Source organism: Mastacembelus armatus, chromosome 20 (assembly GCF_900324485.2).
Source record: "Mastacembelus armatus chromosome 20, fMasArm1.2, whole genome shotgun sequence".
Taxonomy (NCBI): domain Eukaryota; kingdom Metazoa; phylum Chordata; class Actinopteri; order Synbranchiformes; family Mastacembelidae; genus Mastacembelus; species Mastacembelus armatus.
The window spans coordinates 2,884,514-2,903,867 of record NC_046652.1 but is presented as its reverse complement, the minus strand read 5'-3'; the positions used below and the strand labels follow the sequence as shown (position 1 = coordinate 2,903,867).

The 19,354-nt window shown below is 40.7% G+C and overlaps 1 protein-coding gene across 1 annotated transcript in view; it reads left to right on the top strand.

The window, feature by feature from the left end:
* Positions 1–19,354, top strand: part of sspo (SCO-spondin) — a 69,221-nt gene that overhangs the window by 26,696 nt on the left and 23,171 nt on the right. Inside the window, exons 57-100 of the mRNA XM_026292174.1 lie at positions 77–232; positions 813–974; positions 1,053–1,217; positions 1,342–1,533; positions 1,679–1,801; positions 2,339–2,468; positions 2,595–2,720; positions 3,632–3,723; positions 4,193–4,390; positions 4,504–4,674; positions 4,795–5,050; positions 5,217–5,263; positions 5,395–5,565; positions 5,758–5,892; positions 6,291–6,427; positions 6,511–6,605; positions 6,716–6,765; positions 7,121–7,291; positions 7,868–8,038; positions 8,170–8,249; positions 8,337–8,506; positions 8,632–8,678; positions 8,897–9,097; positions 9,444–9,614; positions 10,443–10,643; positions 10,759–10,849; positions 10,944–11,164; positions 11,438–11,590; positions 11,724–11,890; positions 12,105–12,250; positions 12,398–12,618; positions 12,851–12,886; positions 12,987–13,151; positions 14,212–14,418; positions 14,652–14,819; positions 15,063–15,197; positions 15,712–15,949; positions 16,119–16,271; positions 16,387–16,433; positions 16,561–16,731; positions 16,957–17,133; positions 18,303–18,458; positions 18,566–18,690; positions 19,167–19,306. Of these exons, the coding sequence (XP_026147959.1) occupies positions 77–232; positions 813–974; positions 1,053–1,217; positions 1,342–1,533; positions 1,679–1,801; positions 2,339–2,468; positions 2,595–2,720; positions 3,632–3,723; positions 4,193–4,390; positions 4,504–4,674; positions 4,795–5,050; positions 5,217–5,263; positions 5,395–5,565; positions 5,758–5,892; positions 6,291–6,427; positions 6,511–6,605; positions 6,716–6,765; positions 7,121–7,291; positions 7,868–8,038; positions 8,170–8,249; positions 8,337–8,506; positions 8,632–8,678; positions 8,897–9,097; positions 9,444–9,614; positions 10,443–10,643; positions 10,759–10,849; positions 10,944–11,164; positions 11,438–11,590; positions 11,724–11,890; positions 12,105–12,250; positions 12,398–12,618; positions 12,851–12,886; positions 12,987–13,151; positions 14,212–14,418; positions 14,652–14,819; positions 15,063–15,197; positions 15,712–15,949; positions 16,119–16,271; positions 16,387–16,433; positions 16,561–16,731; positions 16,957–17,133; positions 18,303–18,458; positions 18,566–18,690; positions 19,167–19,306 (6,535 nt within the window). The remainder of the gene's footprint in view (positions 1–76; positions 233–812; positions 975–1,052; positions 1,218–1,341; positions 1,534–1,678; positions 1,802–2,338; positions 2,469–2,594; positions 2,721–3,631; positions 3,724–4,192; positions 4,391–4,503; positions 4,675–4,794; positions 5,051–5,216; positions 5,264–5,394; positions 5,566–5,757; positions 5,893–6,290; positions 6,428–6,510; positions 6,606–6,715; positions 6,766–7,120; positions 7,292–7,867; positions 8,039–8,169; positions 8,250–8,336; positions 8,507–8,631; positions 8,679–8,896; positions 9,098–9,443; positions 9,615–10,442; positions 10,644–10,758; positions 10,850–10,943; positions 11,165–11,437; positions 11,591–11,723; positions 11,891–12,104; positions 12,251–12,397; positions 12,619–12,850; positions 12,887–12,986; positions 13,152–14,211; positions 14,419–14,651; positions 14,820–15,062; positions 15,198–15,711; positions 15,950–16,118; positions 16,272–16,386; positions 16,434–16,560; positions 16,732–16,956; positions 17,134–18,302; positions 18,459–18,565; positions 18,691–19,166; positions 19,307–19,354) is intronic.

Sequence of the window (19,354 nt, the reverse complement as noted above, 5' to 3'; positions counted from 1 at the left end):
TAGTTGTTTCACAACCAGACAGGACATGTGGATCAATGCCCTTTAGTGTAAAGCTCTAATTGCTTTTTATTTACAGCCCCGTGGATCACCACAGCCTCCGTTGATGATGGCCGGCCCAGGGTGCTTTGCGTGGAGGGACAATTTACATGCCGGTCATTTGGATGTGTGGACTCTGCGCAGGTGTGTGACGGCAGACAGGACTGTTTGGATGGATCAGATGAAGAACATTGTGGTATGCATCAACACCACACTGTTAGGTGACAGATGGAAGTGCAGAGGAATACAATTAGATTTACCTAATATAGAAATATTTGTGTGGTGATATTGATTTAAATGTTAATATATGTTGCTGAGCAAAAAAATGTAGACTGTGAAAGTAAAATGTGGACGCTTTCAGAAATATGTTTTATTTATCAATTAACCTAATGCAAATGTGATGGACTGGTGACCTGTCCAGGGTGTACCCCTGCCTCACCCAAAGAGAGCTGGGATAGACTCCAGCAGATCCCTGTGACCCTGGTTAAGGAATAAGAGGGTATAGATAATGAGTGAATGAACTTCATGTAAGGTGCAGAAAACAAAAAAAAGCTAAATCAAATCAATACGTGAGCATGCTTAGCTTTTAAAATAGTTTCTTGCAAGTTGCCAAGCATCATGAAGAAATTCCCACAGGGTGTAGATTTAGGCAGTCTCATTGTCTTCTATCTCCAGGATGTTAAGTTCAGGAGGGAAAGTTTTTGAAAGTAATGTAATGTATCATTTGTGAAAAAAGCTTAATAAAGTTCTGTTTTTCTATTAACATGTCTCATCAGGAACCACAGTCAGACCAATGGTGATTTCCACACGCCCCCTGGTGCCCAGCCCCCCGTGCTCGTCCAAGCAATTCCACTGTGACAGTGGGGAGTGTGTTCACCTGGACCGCAGATGTGACCTGAAGGAGGACTGTGTGGATGGCTCAGATGAGAAAGACTGCGGTAGGTTATCATTCAAGCTCACATTTGATAATCCACTCAGGAAAATACTCACATTTTTACATGCTTTTTCCTGGATAGTGAACTGCATCATGTCCCCATGGACAACTTGGAGTGCATGTAGTGTGTCCTGTGGACTGGGGTCCTTGTTTCGGCAGAGGGACATACTGAGGGAGGCTCTGCCTGGAGGGGCCTGCGGTGGAGCCCAGTTTGACAGTCGAGCCTGCTTCCCTCGACCATGTCCAGGTTTGCTCTTTTAAATTGATGCATACATACAGACATACATACATGGAGGGTGTACCTATCACAGGTTCTAGATAACCAAGTTAATGACTATCTCCTTCTCATTCACACCTGTGTCCTTATGTAGTTGATGGTCATTGGTCAGAGTGGACAGAGTGGTCGGAGTGCGATGCTCAGTGTGGAGGTGGAGTCAAGCAGAGGAACAGAACCTGCTCTGCTCCTCCTCCTAAAAATGGTGGGCGGGACTGTGAGGGCATGACACTGCAGAGCCAGAGCTGCAACAGTCAGCCCTGCACCAAAGACACTAGTACACAGACAGGTAACTGTGTCAACCTGTAGATGATATTTAAAGACAGTAGATCAATACTGATCAAATTATTTCACTGCTGCAATATAAAATCTGTAAAATGTTTTGAGTTACACCTCTCTTCTGCGTAAGGATGCTAACTAACCTTTTTGTTCAGGTTGTGTCAGCGGCATGGTGCTAGTGACTGAGCGAGACTGCCAGGCTGGAAGAGTTGAGCCTTGTCCACCTACCTGCTCAGATCTCAGCTTGATCCACAACTGCACTGAAGCATGTGTGCTGGGTAGGATGCACAGTGTGTTTGAAGTTTTACATTATAATATTTGTGTAGTTAAAGTTTTATCTTGCACTGGTGTGGGAAGTGCCATGGAATAATTCAGTCCTTTACCCATTCACTTTACATTACTGAATATACTGTAGCTGTACAACACTGAAGTACTGCAAATAGTAGAACTTATTTAAAATGCTTGTGTAGGGTACAATATACTGCATGTTAATTATTGTGATAATTATTAAGATAAACAAAAGTGTATTTTAGAGATGCATTTGGGATTTTTGGTCAGTTTTGCCACACAAAAAATGAGCTGAGGAAATATGAGGCAAAACTAGGACAGCGGCACTAAATGAAATTCAGACTGTTCCATTGTCTGTTAATTAATGTTAATGAAATCAGACTCACTTTGTAGGCAATTTCACACACTATTAAATTATTCACACTAAAAACCTGCATTAAACAATGCCAGTCATATTATTGCCAGAGGGTAGTTACTCTCATTCTAGCTAAAACAGTGATTAAGATATAAATTATGTATTTTTACAGGATGTCGCTGCCCCAGTGGTTTATATCTTCAGGAGGGGAGATGTGTAAATACCAGTCAGTGTGTCTGTCACTGGGATGGCCAAAAATTTCAGCCAGGACAGGTGTTTGCCAGGAACCAGTGTACCACATGGTGAGTTTTTTTTAAAAATAATAGCATTTGAATTTGAACCATTGAACCGTCCATGCTGCCTTATCTCTAGCTTTTTGGTTTCTTTAAAAAGAAATACAAACTAACTGTGGTAAAATGCCCCACTAGTGTGTGCAGAGACGGACAAGTCACCTGTGACAACTCCAGCTGTGTGGCAAGCTGTCATTGGTCAGCCTGGTCATCATGGTCACCATGTGATGTAACCTGTGGTCTGGGTCTACAGCAGCGCTACAGGTTAGCTTATTTAATTAAATAGATCCCTAACACAGAGTGCATTTCATTTTGTAAAATCTGTTTTCACAGCAGTGATGTGTTTACATTAAAGTGCAACTTGCAGGTTAGCAGGTTATACTCTGTGGTTACATTTGGAGTGTTTTCTGTGAGAAGTTAAACGCCAACCTCAAATAAGATGAATTGGATGTGACCATCATCAAAGGGAGAGCAGCTGAGCTAGGTCAAGCTTAACAATAGAAAATCTGCATCACTAGGTTTTTTCTGAATTTAAAGATGTTGTAGAGTATGTAGCTTACAGGACCAGCTGGTGGGTTATGCAGAATAGTTAGGCTGCCTTACAGCAAGAAATACTTAGCACTTGTTGCTTCTTGTGGTTTCTATATTAAATTCAGTACAGATTCAGCAGTGAAGTCCGATGTCTTCACCTGCACAGATGCACCCAGGCATGAAAATTAGCTCTGTTCATCTCTGTTATAGAAACTAGAATCCAAGGATGTTTTGTGCAGAAACAAAATAAACAAAATAAGGCCAACTTGTTAAATTTTATTTGTTCCAGATTATTACTGGCTACTGCTGCTCAATCTGCTGTCTCCCTTTCTTGATGTAAAGTGTTGTAGTGTAAAAAAAGTCATTTTTAAGAATAGTGTTCAAATGCATATTATCTCTACTAATTTTCTGTTGTCATGGCTGTGCATGCTTATCAAAAGATCATTTAAGTAAGTACACCTGCATTTGCACTTTAAATTGGTGTATTGGTGTATTTTCTCTGACATCAGTCTTTTGTATATGCTGTCATCAGTCTGAAATATATTTTTTCCTCGAACTTTTCACATCATATATTTATTTACGTACTTTTACTACTCACACACAAATTTGGCAGAAGTTCTTATTCCTTGACTTTGTCTCCTTAGGTCCCCACTTAACCCAACGGGAACAGTTAGAGTCCAGCCCTGTTCAGGAGACTCCGCTGAGGCCCGCAGCTGCTCCAATACCTGCTTTCCTGGTATACCTGCTAAAATGACATGCACACATGCCAATTCCATGAAAAATAAATTTCATTTTTTTATTCTCATATATATATATGTATATATATACTGTACAGAACAGCACTAAAATGAATGTCTATATCATCCTTTCGTTCGTTCATTTCTCTATATTGCACCAGCCTTTCCCCACTGCCACCACTGCATATTTTAGTGGTATTTACAATATAACAAATACCATGTACATGATTGTTTACAATAAAATAGAACTTCAGTCATTTGCTGATTGTTTAGCTGATGTAAAAAAAAAAATTTGTAAAAATTCTAATGATGCAGGAAATTATTAAAGCAGTTTTTCAATCTACAGTGCCAAACGTTTGATGATCCAGGTTCTTTAATGGGACGTTTTGCTGTTTTCTTGTCTTACATTAGTAAGTCAGTTGCATAATCACTACAGGTGGAATGATGATTTTTCCATTTTTTTAGCAGTGCTACCTGATGGTGTCTGGAGTGAATGGACTAGTTGGTCAGACTGCAGTAAGACATGTTTCAGCCACGTAGACGCAGTGGGAATCAGGCGACGATTCCGCAGCTGCAACCACACACTCACACCATTCAATGACACACACTCTGCCTGTGATGGAGACAGTGAGGAGCAAGACCCTTGTAACACTATACACTGTCCAGGTATGCCTCACAAAAAACGCTGTGTGTACAATTCCTGTTTCTCCCCTTCCCACAAATAGTGTTTTTGTTTTGTGGGAAAAATATTAAAGCTAATGTTAGCCATGTATCTCCAGTGAATGGCGGCTGGTCAGCCTGGTCCCCATGGTCTCAGTGTTCATCTGAGTGTGACTCTGGTGTCCAAACAAGAGAACGATTCTGCAATTCACCCTCACCACAACATGGGGGCAGCAGCTGCCCCGGGCCACAAATACAGACAAGAGACTGCAACTCCCACCCCTGCTCAGGTGCTACATTATGTTTTTTTGATTACTCACCCATGGAGGGTCTTTTGTACATTGTATAAATAATGTGAGCTGTGAGTGCATGTCTGCATAATTTTTTATTTCCATTCCTATTTCTCTCAGGTGATTGTCCAGAGGGCATGGTGTACAGGACGGCAGCTGAGTGCAAGGCTCATGGCGGTGCATGTCCACGAATGTGTTTGGACATAACCTCCTCAAATGTGCAGTGTGCCACCACTTGTTACAATGGCTGTTACTGTGACGTGGGCTTCTACCTACTTAATGGCACCTGTGTTCCCTTAACCCAGTGCCCGTGTTACCATCAGGGGGAACTGTACCCAGCTGGTACCACCCTGATTGTTGATACCTGCAATAACTGGTACTGTTATGAAAACGATATGCTTTTCTTCACTTTTGAGTTACATCAAACGTTGCCTAAAACCATCCATAAATGCAGCTGCTGTTGAAATCACCATTCTTCCCAAAATCAAGTGAAACTCATTCTCTCTTATGTCTCATTCATTCTTTCACTGTGTCTTTAACAGTACCTGCACTAATGGAGAAATGCAGTGTGGAGCAGCTCCTTGTGCTGGTCAGTAATTTTCAGGTTATATTGAACATTTTCTAGGTCTGCCTTTGCTTTTTAACCCTACATATTTATCACAGTTTTCCTGTTTTCTCATAATTCTTCCTATAAATCATGTCTATATGTATGTTTCTTAGTGGACTGTGGCTGGAGTAGCTGGACCCAATGGAGTAGCTGCAGCCGGACATGTGATGTTGGCGTGAGAAGGAGGTATCGGTCAGGAACCAATCCTCCTCCAGCGTTTGGTGGTCAGCCCTGCAAAGGAGACAGAGTTGGGATTGATACCTGCAGCATCGAACCCTGCTTTGGTTAGTAAAATTTATTTTTTATTATCGTGTTCTTCATATAAAATCCACACTTTTAGTAGAGAATTTATCAGAATTTATCCAGATGTAGGGTAACTAAAGTTAGGGCTTTGCTTTATTCTTATACGCATTATTAGATAAAACAAAACATATATTAAAAATACACAAAGTTTATCCAGTTTTATTGTGTCCCAGGTACAAAGAAACCATGGACTGCATGGTCCGAATGCTCAGTGACATGTGGAGGAGGTTACAGGATTCGAACTCGTGGGCCGATCCGAGTCCATGGCACTGCTCAGCAGTTCAGTGCCTGCAATCTGCAGCCTTGTGGTACAGCAAAAAGTGCACACTCATCTAACAAAGCTATTTTGTTTTTATATGAAGACTGCAGAATGGATTTTACCTGTCTCTCGTATTTATGAAATACTGTATTTTATGTTTCAGAAAACAACATTAATAGATCAATAAGGGGACAAAGAGTTGGTCATAGAAAGCCATGGTTTATTGTATGTGTAATAGGAAACAACAAAAATACCAAATGTAGTATTTAAAGATTAGGCATCAAAATATCTTTTATAATGGTTGAGTCATGGTATCAGCATGGGACAACAAGAACTAATGTCCAGTTTTAAATGAAACCAGAAAGAGCCTACAGGTACGTTCATATTTTTGATTAAAATATACTGAAGTTTCCACTGATCTCTCCTTGCACACTATTTTTGCATCAGGTGATGGCCAGGTGTGTCCTCCAGGGCAGAAGTGGAAGCAATGTGTGACAGGGCCAGTGTCATGCACAGACCTCACAATGAACCTCAGCAGGAACTGCACACCAGGCTGCCAGTGTCTACATGGGACTGTCCAACAGGTGGGTGGGATACCTATACACAAGCATGCAGACATACAAATTTCAATCACCCCCTTATTTTTTATGGTGCTCCATATTCCAAGGATGGTGTGTGTGTGCAAGACTCTGACTGCCGCTGTGACGTGGATGGGGAGAAGTACAAATCAGGAGACACTGTCCCTACAGACTGTAACAACTGGTAGGTAAAAGTAAACAAGGAATTGGACTCCACTATCATGTATTTCTATTAATCTGTATTTAAAGAAAAATACAATTATAACTTAACGTGAGTGTGTTTTTATATTTCAGTACATGTGAAGCAGGAAGATTGGTAAACTGCTCTCAAAGCAGCTGCAGTGGTAGGCAAATCATTTATCTTCTTTCTCTGTGTTGTTTACTTTTAATCAATTTATATTGTTTAATTAGATCATCACATGTTTAAAAAACAATAACCATAGTTTGCATGTCAGTAATCTTCAGTAATATATCTACAGGATTGTGCTTTTTATACATAGGATTATACTTTTTAAGCTTGATGAGTCACATAGACACAACCCACAACCCTGTAGTTATATAAAACAACATAAAAAACTAATATGAAGAACATGCAGTACTGTTTTACCTTATTTGCACTTTATCTTTCTTCTGCTCCTCCACACACACACACACACACACACACACGCACACACACGCACACACACACACACACTGTAGATGATGACCGGTGGTCCATGTGGACTCCATGGAGTCAATGTTCTGTGTCATGTGGAGCGGGCCTCCAGTCTCGGTACAGGTTTTGTTCTAGTCCTCAGCGCTCTGGAAACACTCTGCCATGTCTGGGACCTCACAGAGAGGACCAAGTCTGCATCAGTGCCCCATGTGCCCGTGAGTTTTGTCAAGTTGTATATTTTTTCAGTAATACATTGATGCATGTATTCACACGCTTCATATTGACTGGTGGATGAATTGCATCCCGACTAAATTTTATAGCAGTGTGAGCAAAGATTTGCTCTGGGGTAAGTCACTTGCTGGGAAAATCCTTAAAGTCAAAGGATGTGTGCTGAAATCATTCACAGTGGATGACAATGGACATACAATACACAATCAGCTGTTTTGTTTATGAGAGATGAAAGCCCATGTGATCTAGGTGACAGTCCTCCTGCCAGGTTTAGTGGCCTGCCCTTCACAGGGTGAATTTCAGACTTGAATGACATTTAAATACTGGAACGAGTTCCTGGTTGTTCTTCCATGAAAAAAAAAAGAATATTCACACCAGTGTATTACAAAAAAAAAACATTAATTAAAAATATATATGAATACCCAGTATATGTGATTTTTTTAAAATAGCCCACTTGGTTTGCCAACAGCTATTGAAATGATATATGGATTCGACTAATCTGTAATTGCTGTAGTGTTTCATATGTTTTTACATCTACATCATTGTGTGTTGGTTCTTTTTAGGTGACGGCGGCTGGGGTCAGTGGAGTAACTGGACTAAGTGTACCAAGTCATGCGGGGGGGGTGTTCGAAGCCGAAGGAGAGAGTGTGACAGTCCCAGTCCAGAGGGGGAGGGAAACTACTGTGAGGGGTTGGGAACAGAGGTCATAGCCTGTAACACTGACCACTGTCCAGGTACATTTACAGTGTTTGTTTAAACCATAGATGTGTGTGTGTGTGTGTGTGTGTGTGTGTGTGTTTGTTGTCTGTGGAGCACAGTTGGTTACAACAGCATGTAACTGTGTTATATATGTGTGTGTTTTCAGTTGCGCCATGTTCTAAGGTTCCAGGCACAGCGTTCAGTAGCTGTGGTCCCTCCTGCCCTCGTTCCTGTGACGACCTGGCAGTCAGTATCACACCAAACATGAGAACTGTTTTCACGCTTTACTGTGGATTTAAATAATGGTCAAGTGATTTTCTGTCTGTCTCTCAGCACTGTCAGTGGCGATGTGAGCCAGGATGCTACTGTACAGGGGGAAAGGTCCTGTCTGCTAATGGGACTGTCTGTGCCGAGAGAGAAGACTGTCCATGCCTGGACCTCAGCACTGGACACAGACTAGAACCAGGAGAGATCACTGAAGCCCATGATGGATGTAACAACTGGTCAGAATAACACACATAAGGGGAACTTATAGCACAGTGCATGGATGTACATCACATTTACATTTCACAGAGAATCATTGTGAGAATGACAGAAAGATTTTTGGTTTGTGTTTCATGTGTTTCAGCACCTGTATGGGTGGGAGGCTCAACTGTACCAGATTTCCCTGCCCAGGTAAGAAAGACCAGCTGTAAGTTTCTGTATGTGATGTTAAAAATGAAGGAGCTGTTGTCTGTAAGCAGCTGATATAACAAGATATAACAAGATATTCTTAATTAATTGTGGCTCAAAGTTTTGACAAAATTGTTAATCTTTATTAAACACTTAATCTCACAGAATCTCCACTGGACAATTACATAAATATAGTTGTAAATTTAGATTTGTGTTTCCAGTGTCCGGTGCCTGGTGTGAGTGGTCGAACTGGACTCCCTGCTCCAGGACCTGTGGAGCAGAGTCAGTGTCCCGGTACAGGACCTGTGGCTGTCCTGAACCTAAGGCTGGAGGAGCTGCCTGCTCTGGAGAACAGGAAACACACAATGGGGTTGGAGTTCAAATTCAGAGACAGCCCTGCCCTGTCATCACCTTCTGTCCAGGTAAAACGAAACCACAGAAAGTGGCAGAGACATTTATGCAAAACTTTTATTATACTGTAAAGATGTTGGTAGTTGTGAGCTCACTGATCAGATACAGAGAATTTTTGGCTGAAATTATTTGAAGTCAAAAGCTTATATTTGAAGCTTATTTCATTTGTATTTTTATATTTTCAAACCATATTTGCCTTTCATATGTCTTCCATATTTTTCTCTCCTGCTGCAGTTCTTTGTCAGTTTGTATCTTTGCCATCTGACTTGTTTTTCTGTTCAGGCAGGCAAATATAGCAGGTTTCCCTTTCCCAGCATTCACACTTGGTTTGTGTTTCTCTCCTCACCGTCTTTTTAGTCCATGGTTCATGGAGTACCTGGTCAGCTTGGTCGGACTGTGATGGGTGTGCTGGCTCGTCCGCTCGCACTAGGGAATGCAACAGTCCTCCTGCCAGGTTTGGTGGCCTGCCCTGCCTTGGAGAGAGCAGGCAGAGCCGTGGTTGCCATGACAACGTCACCATCTGCTCAGGTCTGGATGAAGGAGTGTATGTTCATTGTAGATGCATGTGTACAAGCACTCATGTCCCACTTCAAAGGCAGGTGTCCTGAATTAAAATAAAGGAATGAAAAGTGGAATTTGAGCACTGGAGTAGGCAGGGAACAAAATAAAGGGCCTTATTACCTACGTTACAAAACAAGGTTGCACTCCATTAACATTACCATATCTGTCACTAATGGTAAACCCTGCTTGCAAGAAAAAGGCAGACAAGGACAAGAAACCCTTTGAGACAAAATGGCTGCCTAAATGGAAAGCCTAATGAGCTCGCTGCTCTCTTTGGTTGAAATTTTCAGTTTTTAATTTCAGCTGAGGTATCTTCTACTTCCAACTATCTACTTTTTTTTAATTAGCCTGACCCAGATCTCTAGTTATGTGGGCACCAGTAGGCTACTTGTCCTCAGGATTATATATTGTTTTCCGTTTCCATTCTAGCTCATGTCAAATTTGCTTTTAAACTACCTCAGATCATTGTTCTATGCACAGTCACATAGAAAATGTACTTGCATCTTATTGTTGCATCTCATAGCTAAACAAAAAGAATAAGATCGTGATGCACAAGTACAGTAAAGGCTTTAATTAAAAAGCAAAGATAGATACTGAGTTAATAAGGTGTTGTCCATAAATAAGCATCAAGCTTTACTGCTGTAATCCCTGAATTTCTCTGAGGGGATCAATAAAGTGTTAATCAAATGTAATCTAATCTAATATAAGATTCTATGAGTGCATTGTGTCATACAACTCATTACTCCACACATGTGATAAATCTCTTCAAACTTTACGTTCTTCTTTGTTCTGAAGACTGTGGTGGAGGCCAGGAAGAGTGGCCCTGTGGGAAGCCTTGTCCTCGCTCCTGTTCAGATCTCCATGGTGACACCGAGTGTTTGGACTCTCCAGGATGCAGTCGGACCTGTGGTTGTCCACGTGACATGGTTCTACAGGATGGTGTTTGTGTGGACAGGGAGGAGTGTCGCTGCAAATACCACAATAGCTCTGCTACTGGTTAGATCTAAACTCTGTTTTACATTTGAATCTGTGCTGGTCTAAGCAGACATTGGTCTAATCAATAGGTTTTGTATGTGCTGTCTTTGTATTGCTTTCTGGGCAGATGGTCTAGATTCCAGTAATACATCGTGGATATGGCCTCGTGGATCTGACTGGGTCTTTGCAAATTCAGGAGACAGTATCATCAGTGACTGCAAAAACTGGTACAGCACAACCGATTGATTCCACAACATTGTGATTAATACATCTGTTACAGATACATTCACCTGTTTTATTGTCTTACTCACTTTCCCTCAGTTCATGTGAGGCTGGAGTTCTGCAGTGTCAGTCAGTCCCTGGTTGTCAGGTTGACGGTGGCTGGAGCCAATGGGGAGCATGGACCGAGTGCTCGCTTACTTGTGGAGGAGGAGTCAAAGTAAGGAGACGCCAGTGTGATAATCCATCTCCTCAGAGTGGTGGACGAGGCTGCCTGGGAGTCAGTGAGCAGCAGAAAAGCTGCAACATACACCCATGCACAGGTAGTTGGATCAGCAGTTTGACAGCTTAGAAAAATGCTTTTAATCAGCTTTACTAAAGTAGAATTTCCTATCTTACATAAGAAAAACAAAACATGTTTTAATCCTTTTATTTGGTCAAATGAATTGTAATAATATAAATAAAATATACAACAATACAGTGATTCAGAACCTTATTGGAACTACTGAAATGCAATATACTAGTAATATAATGAAGATAAAATTTCACTGACATTTTACTTCTCTCATTACATCTGCATGTGTTTTTGCCTACAGACTCAGCAGGCATGTGGCTGCCGTGGTCTCAGTGGTCTGTGTGTTCAGTCAGCTGTGGTGGAGGGCAGCAGTCCCGCTCTCGCCTCTGCAGCTCTCCAACCTGCAGCGGCTTGAGTCTCCAGAGCAAAACCTGCAACACTCAGGTCTGTCTTGGTGAGTTCCTGTCTTCTGATGAATATCTAATGGAATCATATTATTTTAATCACAACACTGAAGTTGGGTTTGCAGAAAAGCTTTCATTCACAGACTTTTTAGTGTAACTTTGTGGATATTATGATGTTGGCAGAGGTGGGCTGCCCTCCAGGCAGGCTCTACAGGGAGTGTGAACGAGGTGAAGGATGTCCATTCAGCTGCGCTCAGGTCAGCAACAGGGAAGGCTGCTACTCAGATGGCTGTGAAGAAGGCTGCCACTGTCCCCCACATACCTACCAACATCACGGAGTCTGCCTACAGGTACAGTAGGTTCCCAGTTATCAGTTTTACCATTCTGACAGATTCATCATGTAATTATACATCAAAACAATGCTTATGTCAAACGCATTACACAAAGGACAAAAATATCTGAAATAATAATAATAATAATAATAATAATTATTATTATTATTATTAATTTAAAAATGAAAAAAGGCATTTTTTTATAAGGGATTTTTAAAATGATGTGTTTCAGGAGTGTCCCTGTCTGGTCGACAGAGAGTTTCTGACATCCTTGCAGAGTGTGTCTGTCACACCAGTCTCATCTCTGCTCCCCTATAACATCTCTGAGGGAATGGAACTTCAGTCTGGAGACACACTGGTCCATGGCTGCAGCACATGGTGAGCTGGGAATATTTGCAGCTATACTACTTCATACAGTCCTTCATTTCCTACTAAAACTGAACATTTGATGATATCTTAATTTAGGTGTTTAGTAACTGTACTGTTTGTATAAATATAAACTTTCTTTTCACCTGCTCCCCATAGTGGCTGTGAACATGGCAAGTGGAATTGTTCTTTAGAGCACTGCCCACTAGATGGCGGCCTGTCACCCTGGGGCCCATGGAGCCCGTGCTCACTATCCTGTGGAGGTGTGGGAGTGAAAACCCGTTCCAGAAGTTGCACTCAGCCTGCCCCAGCCCATGGGGGAAGAAATTGCCAGGGCCTACGTCAGGAAACTACATACTGCCAGGCCCCCGACTGCTCAGGTATGGGTGTAACTTAGGATCAGGGAGAAGAATGACATTGCCAACAGTTACAGTGAAGGAGATTGTTTTGGGACTGTGATTGTGAGCACGCAGATACACTGATTTCAATCATAAATCTTATTTAATAATAGAGGCTTTCAGTAATTTCCATATTCTTTTTTTAGGGTTTTTTGTGCACAACGCTTAATAGTGGAGCTTGTACTTATTATTTATTTTTCCATGCTGTTGGCAGTGATTGTTGGTCCTACAGAAGAGCCAGTTCTGCCAGGTAAATTATTATAATTACTTTTACAATTCTTTTTTGCTTCCATCTCCCCTGCTGGTCAAAGCAATTTACTTGTCTCTGTTGTGCATGTTTTCATGTTTAGATGAGGATGCTGGCTTCTCTCCCTGGTCATTGTGGAGTCCCTGCACTAAGACCTGCACTGATGCTCTCAACCCAGTGATGAAATCTCGTCATCGACGGTGTACCAAACCTCCCTGCTCTGGAAACTCTCACCAAGAGAAGGCCTGTAACCTGCCCCAATGTCCAGGTTCAAGCAGCACTCATATTTTGTATTTCTTCTTTCTTTGGTCAGAAGTCAAAAATTCAAACCAAGCAGCCTAGTCTTGCTACCACATAATATTTCCAATAGCTACAAGCCAGTGGTGAGAAAATAGCAGCTGCGGTTCAAATGTAGTATTTTATATACTATATGGTAGAATTGAAGCAAAGCAGATATTTTTTATGGTAAATACTTCACCAGTTAATAGTACAGCACTGCACTGTACTCAGCAGCAGATGGTGACATTTAGCACAATAACATTTTTTTTTTGTTTGTTTTACAAAAACTTACTGCACGGTTTGTTCTGCCATTTAACTACTGTTTGTCAGACAACAGAGGATGAATTATTCGTATTTTTAGAGACGTGAGTGAGAGAGCACATGATGATTTACATTCTCCCACTGAATCTGATCTTGATAACTTCATTTTAGGAATTGTTTTTGAGTGGCTTGATGTGATGTCATTACAAAAGATTTTGTATTGGACTTTCATTTACTCATCAATGAAGACATCGAATAGTAATGACAAATGTCAATCATTTATTTAGTCTGATAATGTAGTGAAGTTGTATGTCGGCATTAAAACTAAATAATTTAAATCTTATCACAAATAAGGCAGTGGGACTGTTTGCTATGTGATTTTTATGCAATGCTCATATTTCAACAAGAGGGATCAGTAGAAACAAAAAGACATAGCATCCTGTAAAAAAAAAAATGTTTGTATGTGTGTTGGTCTATGCCGACACAATATAGCAGTGATAATAAATAAATAACTAATATGATAATAAATAAAAACAGTGAGAGGGACATTATAGGCTATGACTAAAATTCTCATTCTCATGATTCATGCATCACGCTAGCACAAAATGCATGCAAAAACAAATATTGCAAACAAATGGTGTGCAATAATACTGGTAAGCTATGTTGATATTCAGTTGCTACATACAGTGCCTTGATCAACTTATACTATTTGTTATTAAATTACATTAATGAATTATTTCAGTTATCTATTTAAATTGATTTAATTTTATTTTGATTCACAGATGGAGGTGCGATATGTGTGGGACCCGACTGTGCACACAGAAACTGTTCCTGGACAGCGTGGGGAGATTGGAGCTTGTGTTCAAGATCTTGTGGAGTGGGTCAGCAGCAGAGGGTCCGGACCTACCTCAGCCCTGGGATCAGTGGCTCATGGTGCGAGGACATCCTCGGAGGAAACTTGGAGCATCGTTTCTGTAACATCAGGCCCTGCAGAGGTCAGTCATCTAGAGTAGCATGTAGTGAAAATGTGATTTTGAATTTAAATCATTCAGTCAATCACCAGTGATTTGCCTCAGTTTCATCTCCAGTTATTGTTTACAAAGGTGAAGCAGTCATGAAAAAATAACTTATTAGTATTATTGCTCTCAACAGATAACTGAGTAGTCACAATTTCTTCATTTCATTGGTTAACTGCCCTTTGTTTGTGGTCATGTATCTTTACATATAGTGGATGGAGGCTGGTCCCGGTGGAGCCCCTGGTCCCACTGTGATAAACACTGTGGTGGTGGGCGCTCGATACGCACCCGCTCCTGCTCCAGCCCTCCACCCAAGAACGGTGGGAAAATGTGTGCAGGAGAGAAGAACCAGGTCAAACCTTGCAACACCAAACCCTGTGGTAAGATAGAACTAATATATTCACACACATTTGTTGAGTTTAGATTACTATGACTTTAGGGTTAATTCATCCCATGGATAGAAGAATGTTCATTAATTGAGCATATGGCTATTTCTTAGACACATGTCTGTGTTCAAAAGTCTGCGCAGTCTGTGATCAGTATTCTTGGTGAGGCATGTTACGAGAAGAAACTACCTGCAGCATCTTGAGAAATTTAATGACCTTCTGTTTCTGTATTGCCAGATGAGAAAGGTTGCCCGCCAGGTCAGGAGTTTGTATTGTGTGCCAACCAGTGTCCCCAGCGCTGTTCAGACCTCCAGCAGGGTATTGAGTGCCAGGAACCTTCAGAATGTCAGCCCGGCTGTCGCTGCCCTAAAGGTAACACAGCTGCTATCATTTGTTTAAGAGATAAACCGGTGTGAATAGAAAACAGTTACACACCAGCGCAGGTGCTGTACACCTGAAATAAAACCACTATGGTAGATATATGTGCAGCAGCAAAGTGGACTTTATAGATCACTGGCTCATCTCTTATGTACACCATCCTGAATTTGGGCTCACATTCCCACCAGACCTAATAGGTTGGCAGTCAGTCATGAAAATAAGTTACTCTGGATAATTGACCGACATCACTGTAAGGATTTTTTTTGGTAACTACATTCACAATGAGGTCTTTAAGCTATCATCTCACTCACTGTACTGGGCTGCTGGTAGATATGGCAGTTTTTGTTAAAACTGCACAAGTAAAACCTGCTGACCACTATAGGTAATAAGAAAATATGTTTTATGCACAATTTACTACATTGTACTGAGATGGGACAAGTTAAAACCAGAGAAGCTTTCTGATTATCATAACACTCTGCTGAAATGACTTGTTGGTGTATGTGTCCAGGCCAGTTGCAGCAGGATGGGAAATGTGTGCAGCTTTGGCAGTGTGACTGTGTGGACTCACTGGGACAGATCTGGGCAGCCGGCAGCTGGCATCAGGTGGACTGTAACAACTGCAGCTGCAATGACGGACAGCTCTTCTGCACCAATCACAGCTGTCATTCTACCTGCGTTTGGAGCTCCTGGTCCAGTTGGGCTTCCTGCAGTGTTTCTTGTGGGCAGGGCCAGAGAACCAGATACAGGTGAGGAGAAGAAACTGAAAAACACCTGTACACACCCCAGACTACCTTCATACATGTTTGTTAAAAACTGTAATCTCCACAATTTAAACAAAACATATTTCATTGCAGTTTGAAATATAGAATAATCCAGAATTATAAACATCCTTTTTGTGACATTGTTGTGTGTCAGGTCCCTGATCCCAGAGACTGAAGGGACAGATTGCCAGTTTGAGGAGGTCCAGCATAAATCCTGTGAACCAGGACCCTGCCCGCCCCTCTGTCTCCATGATAACCAGGAACTCAGTGTGGGAGATACCTGGCTGCAGGGAGAGTGTAAACAATGGTGAGATGGATGAATACAAACAGAGGAAAACAGTATTCTCATACATAAAGACTTTGCCATGAAAAGAAAATGATGATACCACTTTGTGTTTGACTTTCTTACTTATCTCTGTTAGTACATGTACCCCAGAAGGAGATTATTGTCAAGACATTGACTGCAGAGGTGGGTCACTATGTTTTTTTGTTTTTTTTTAATGAAATAGGAATATATGTGATAAACAACTGAAACTGAACAACTGTTATTACAGTACACAATAAAAAAATGACCAAATTTTGTGTGTTGCTGTCAGTGGATGGTGGTTGGACCCCATGGTCAGTTTGGTCTGACTGTGCAGTAACCTGTGGGCAGGGAACACAGGTACGAACCCGTGCCTGCATCAACCCCCCACCACGAAACAATGGCTCCGATTGCAGTGGACCAGAGAGAGAAACCCAGGAGTGTTACACCCCTGCCTGTCTGGGTTTGTATACACTCAGAAATGCCACAGTTATATTGACTTGTCTGTTATCAAAAGACGTTTCTAGGTAGATTTATATTTTTTCACCTCAAATTCTGTATATCTATTTACATATATTCTGCATGTATTATAAGAATAATGTTGTAAAAGCAGAATGCCAGTAAACCAGGACTTTAAAGGAAAATAGTCTTTATATTTGCTCAGGTCATATTAACTCCTTGTCTCCAGATGACCTTTGTCCCTGGTCGCCATGGTCACCGTGCTCCCGGAGCTGTGGTGCAGGGTCTGTTTCGCGGCGCAGGGTGTGTGTATGTGAGCAGGGAGGTGATGCAGCATGTCCCACTGAGATTGAGGCTGAGAGAAACAGAGAGGAGACCCAGCTTTGTTACAAACAACCCTGTCCAGGTAGGTACAGGAGAAACTCAACAAACGTATTTTTGGCAGAGATCAGCTTGGTAAACTGTGAAACAAGTCAAATCAGTGTGTGCACTGTACAAAACAAACATTTCAACATGTGACCAACGATAGAGACATTATACCTGATCAACACAGGTGTAAATTCTTCATGAAGCTCATCATAGCTACTTCTTTATAAGATAAATAGAAAACATATGGTAAAAAAGAAATAAAGCTGCTGTTACAGATTGAAAAATCTGCTGTGCACATATTGACATAAGCGATTTACACGTGGTCAGGTTTAGTCCACATATGGACCTTTTTGATCACATGTTAAATATTATCTCTTGACCTAAAGTGAAAAGATTATTATTGTAATTAATGAATCGTCTTTTTTGAAGAAACTATTAGTGTGTAGCTACTTCTCTTTATTAAAACAAACAGTATATGTTATACAACAAATACAAATAACATTAACTTTGCCATTAGAATAAATTGTTGGTAAACAGGCTCATATTGTTTGTATTTTAAGAAAGGAATGTCACAAAATAACAAATATTTAACAATAAATCATTTTAAATATGTATGCACCTTGCCTGGACTGTGGGTTGAATACTTGGTTTAAATTGTGGTTCAGTGTCAGACTGTTCACAGTCAATTTATCTGAGCTACACATCATATACAGTCCAGCTTCTATTTGGACAGTAACACATTTTTATTCTCCAGGCTCTGTGCTTCAGCACTTTCAATATGAAATGGAAGAATGGATACTACATTAAAGTGCCAACTCTCAACTTTAAGAATGCTTTTATCAATACAGAAATAACTGTGTGGCAGATATACTGGAAGTCCTTTTAACCTATAGTGCACAATGTGTAGGGTTTTAAAAGCAACTTGACACATGCAGTGAAACTTGATAATCACATTAAATATTTTCAAATTCCTTGTCTGAAGCACATAATCTGGAAGAACAAAAAATATGTAGCTCTTGAAAATTAAATAACTAAACAGTTCAATTAATTATGTAATGATTGACATGATATATGGGACTGTCGTTGTTAGTGTCAAATCATTATAATTTCTAAAATAAGTTTTGTGTCTGTTTTAATTGTACATTAGTAATTGATGCCAGCAAACAATTCATGTTCATTATTGATTGGTTGATTTTGTTTCTGTAGTCTGTCCCATGTCCCAGTGGAGTGCTTGGTCTCAGTGCTCCTGTGAGTCTCAAAAGCAGCAGCGCTACCGTGTAGCTCTCTCTGCTGCCACCAGGGGGCAACATTGCACTCCTGTTGAAACACAGAGTAGGACATGCACCCTGAGTCACTGTGATGGTGAGATTTTAACAATGTTTTTAAAACGTGTGTGCATGAGTAGTTATCCATATGATCCTGTTATTGTTCTTATGCTTAGGTTGCACTATTTATTTTTTCCTTTCAAGACTGTGAAGCCCCGTTCGTGTACTCAGACTGTGGTGTGCCCTGCGAGAAGCAGTGTGCGCTGCAAAGCCAGAGAGATATGTGTTTAGGTACCAGGGAGTGTACACCTGGCTGCTACTGCCCTCAGGTGAGTTCTTCATTAGTTTGCTTCATTGTATATAAAATTACAATAATGAAATCTACATTCAGATGTTGTGGTTTCTGAAAATTAAGATGGCAGTTATAAAGGTGAAAGCACAGGATTTGATTGCTGGTCATTTCAGACAAATATGAGTCAGACAGCTTAGACAATTTAATCAATCAGTGTAATGTAAAATTATTTCATGTCATCACATGTTTCACACACTCCTTGCAGTGCCCATTCTATATTTAGATATTAATTCTACATTTAAGCAAAAGCTCTAAGGTAACATCAGAGCTGTTTGAGATCTTCCAGATTTAATTTATTGCTAAAAACCTGCATTATACTTTTTAAATGCACATTTTGACCCTCAGTGTTAAAAACCTAATGGACGAAAACAAAACAAAACAAAAAATATATATATATATATATATATATTTATTTATTTATTTATTTTCATGAATTGTGTGCTTCCCTTTCAGGGCCTACTACATCAGAATGGGAGCTGTGTTCCCCCTGAAGAATGTGGCTGCATCTATCTTCAACACCAAGCCTTAGGACAACCACCTACTCCTGTTACTGTCTCTCAGGGTGCAACAGTCACCATAGACTGCAGTACCTGGTTAGACCCTAGCTATTAATAATCAATGAAGCCATATCAGAGGCCCTA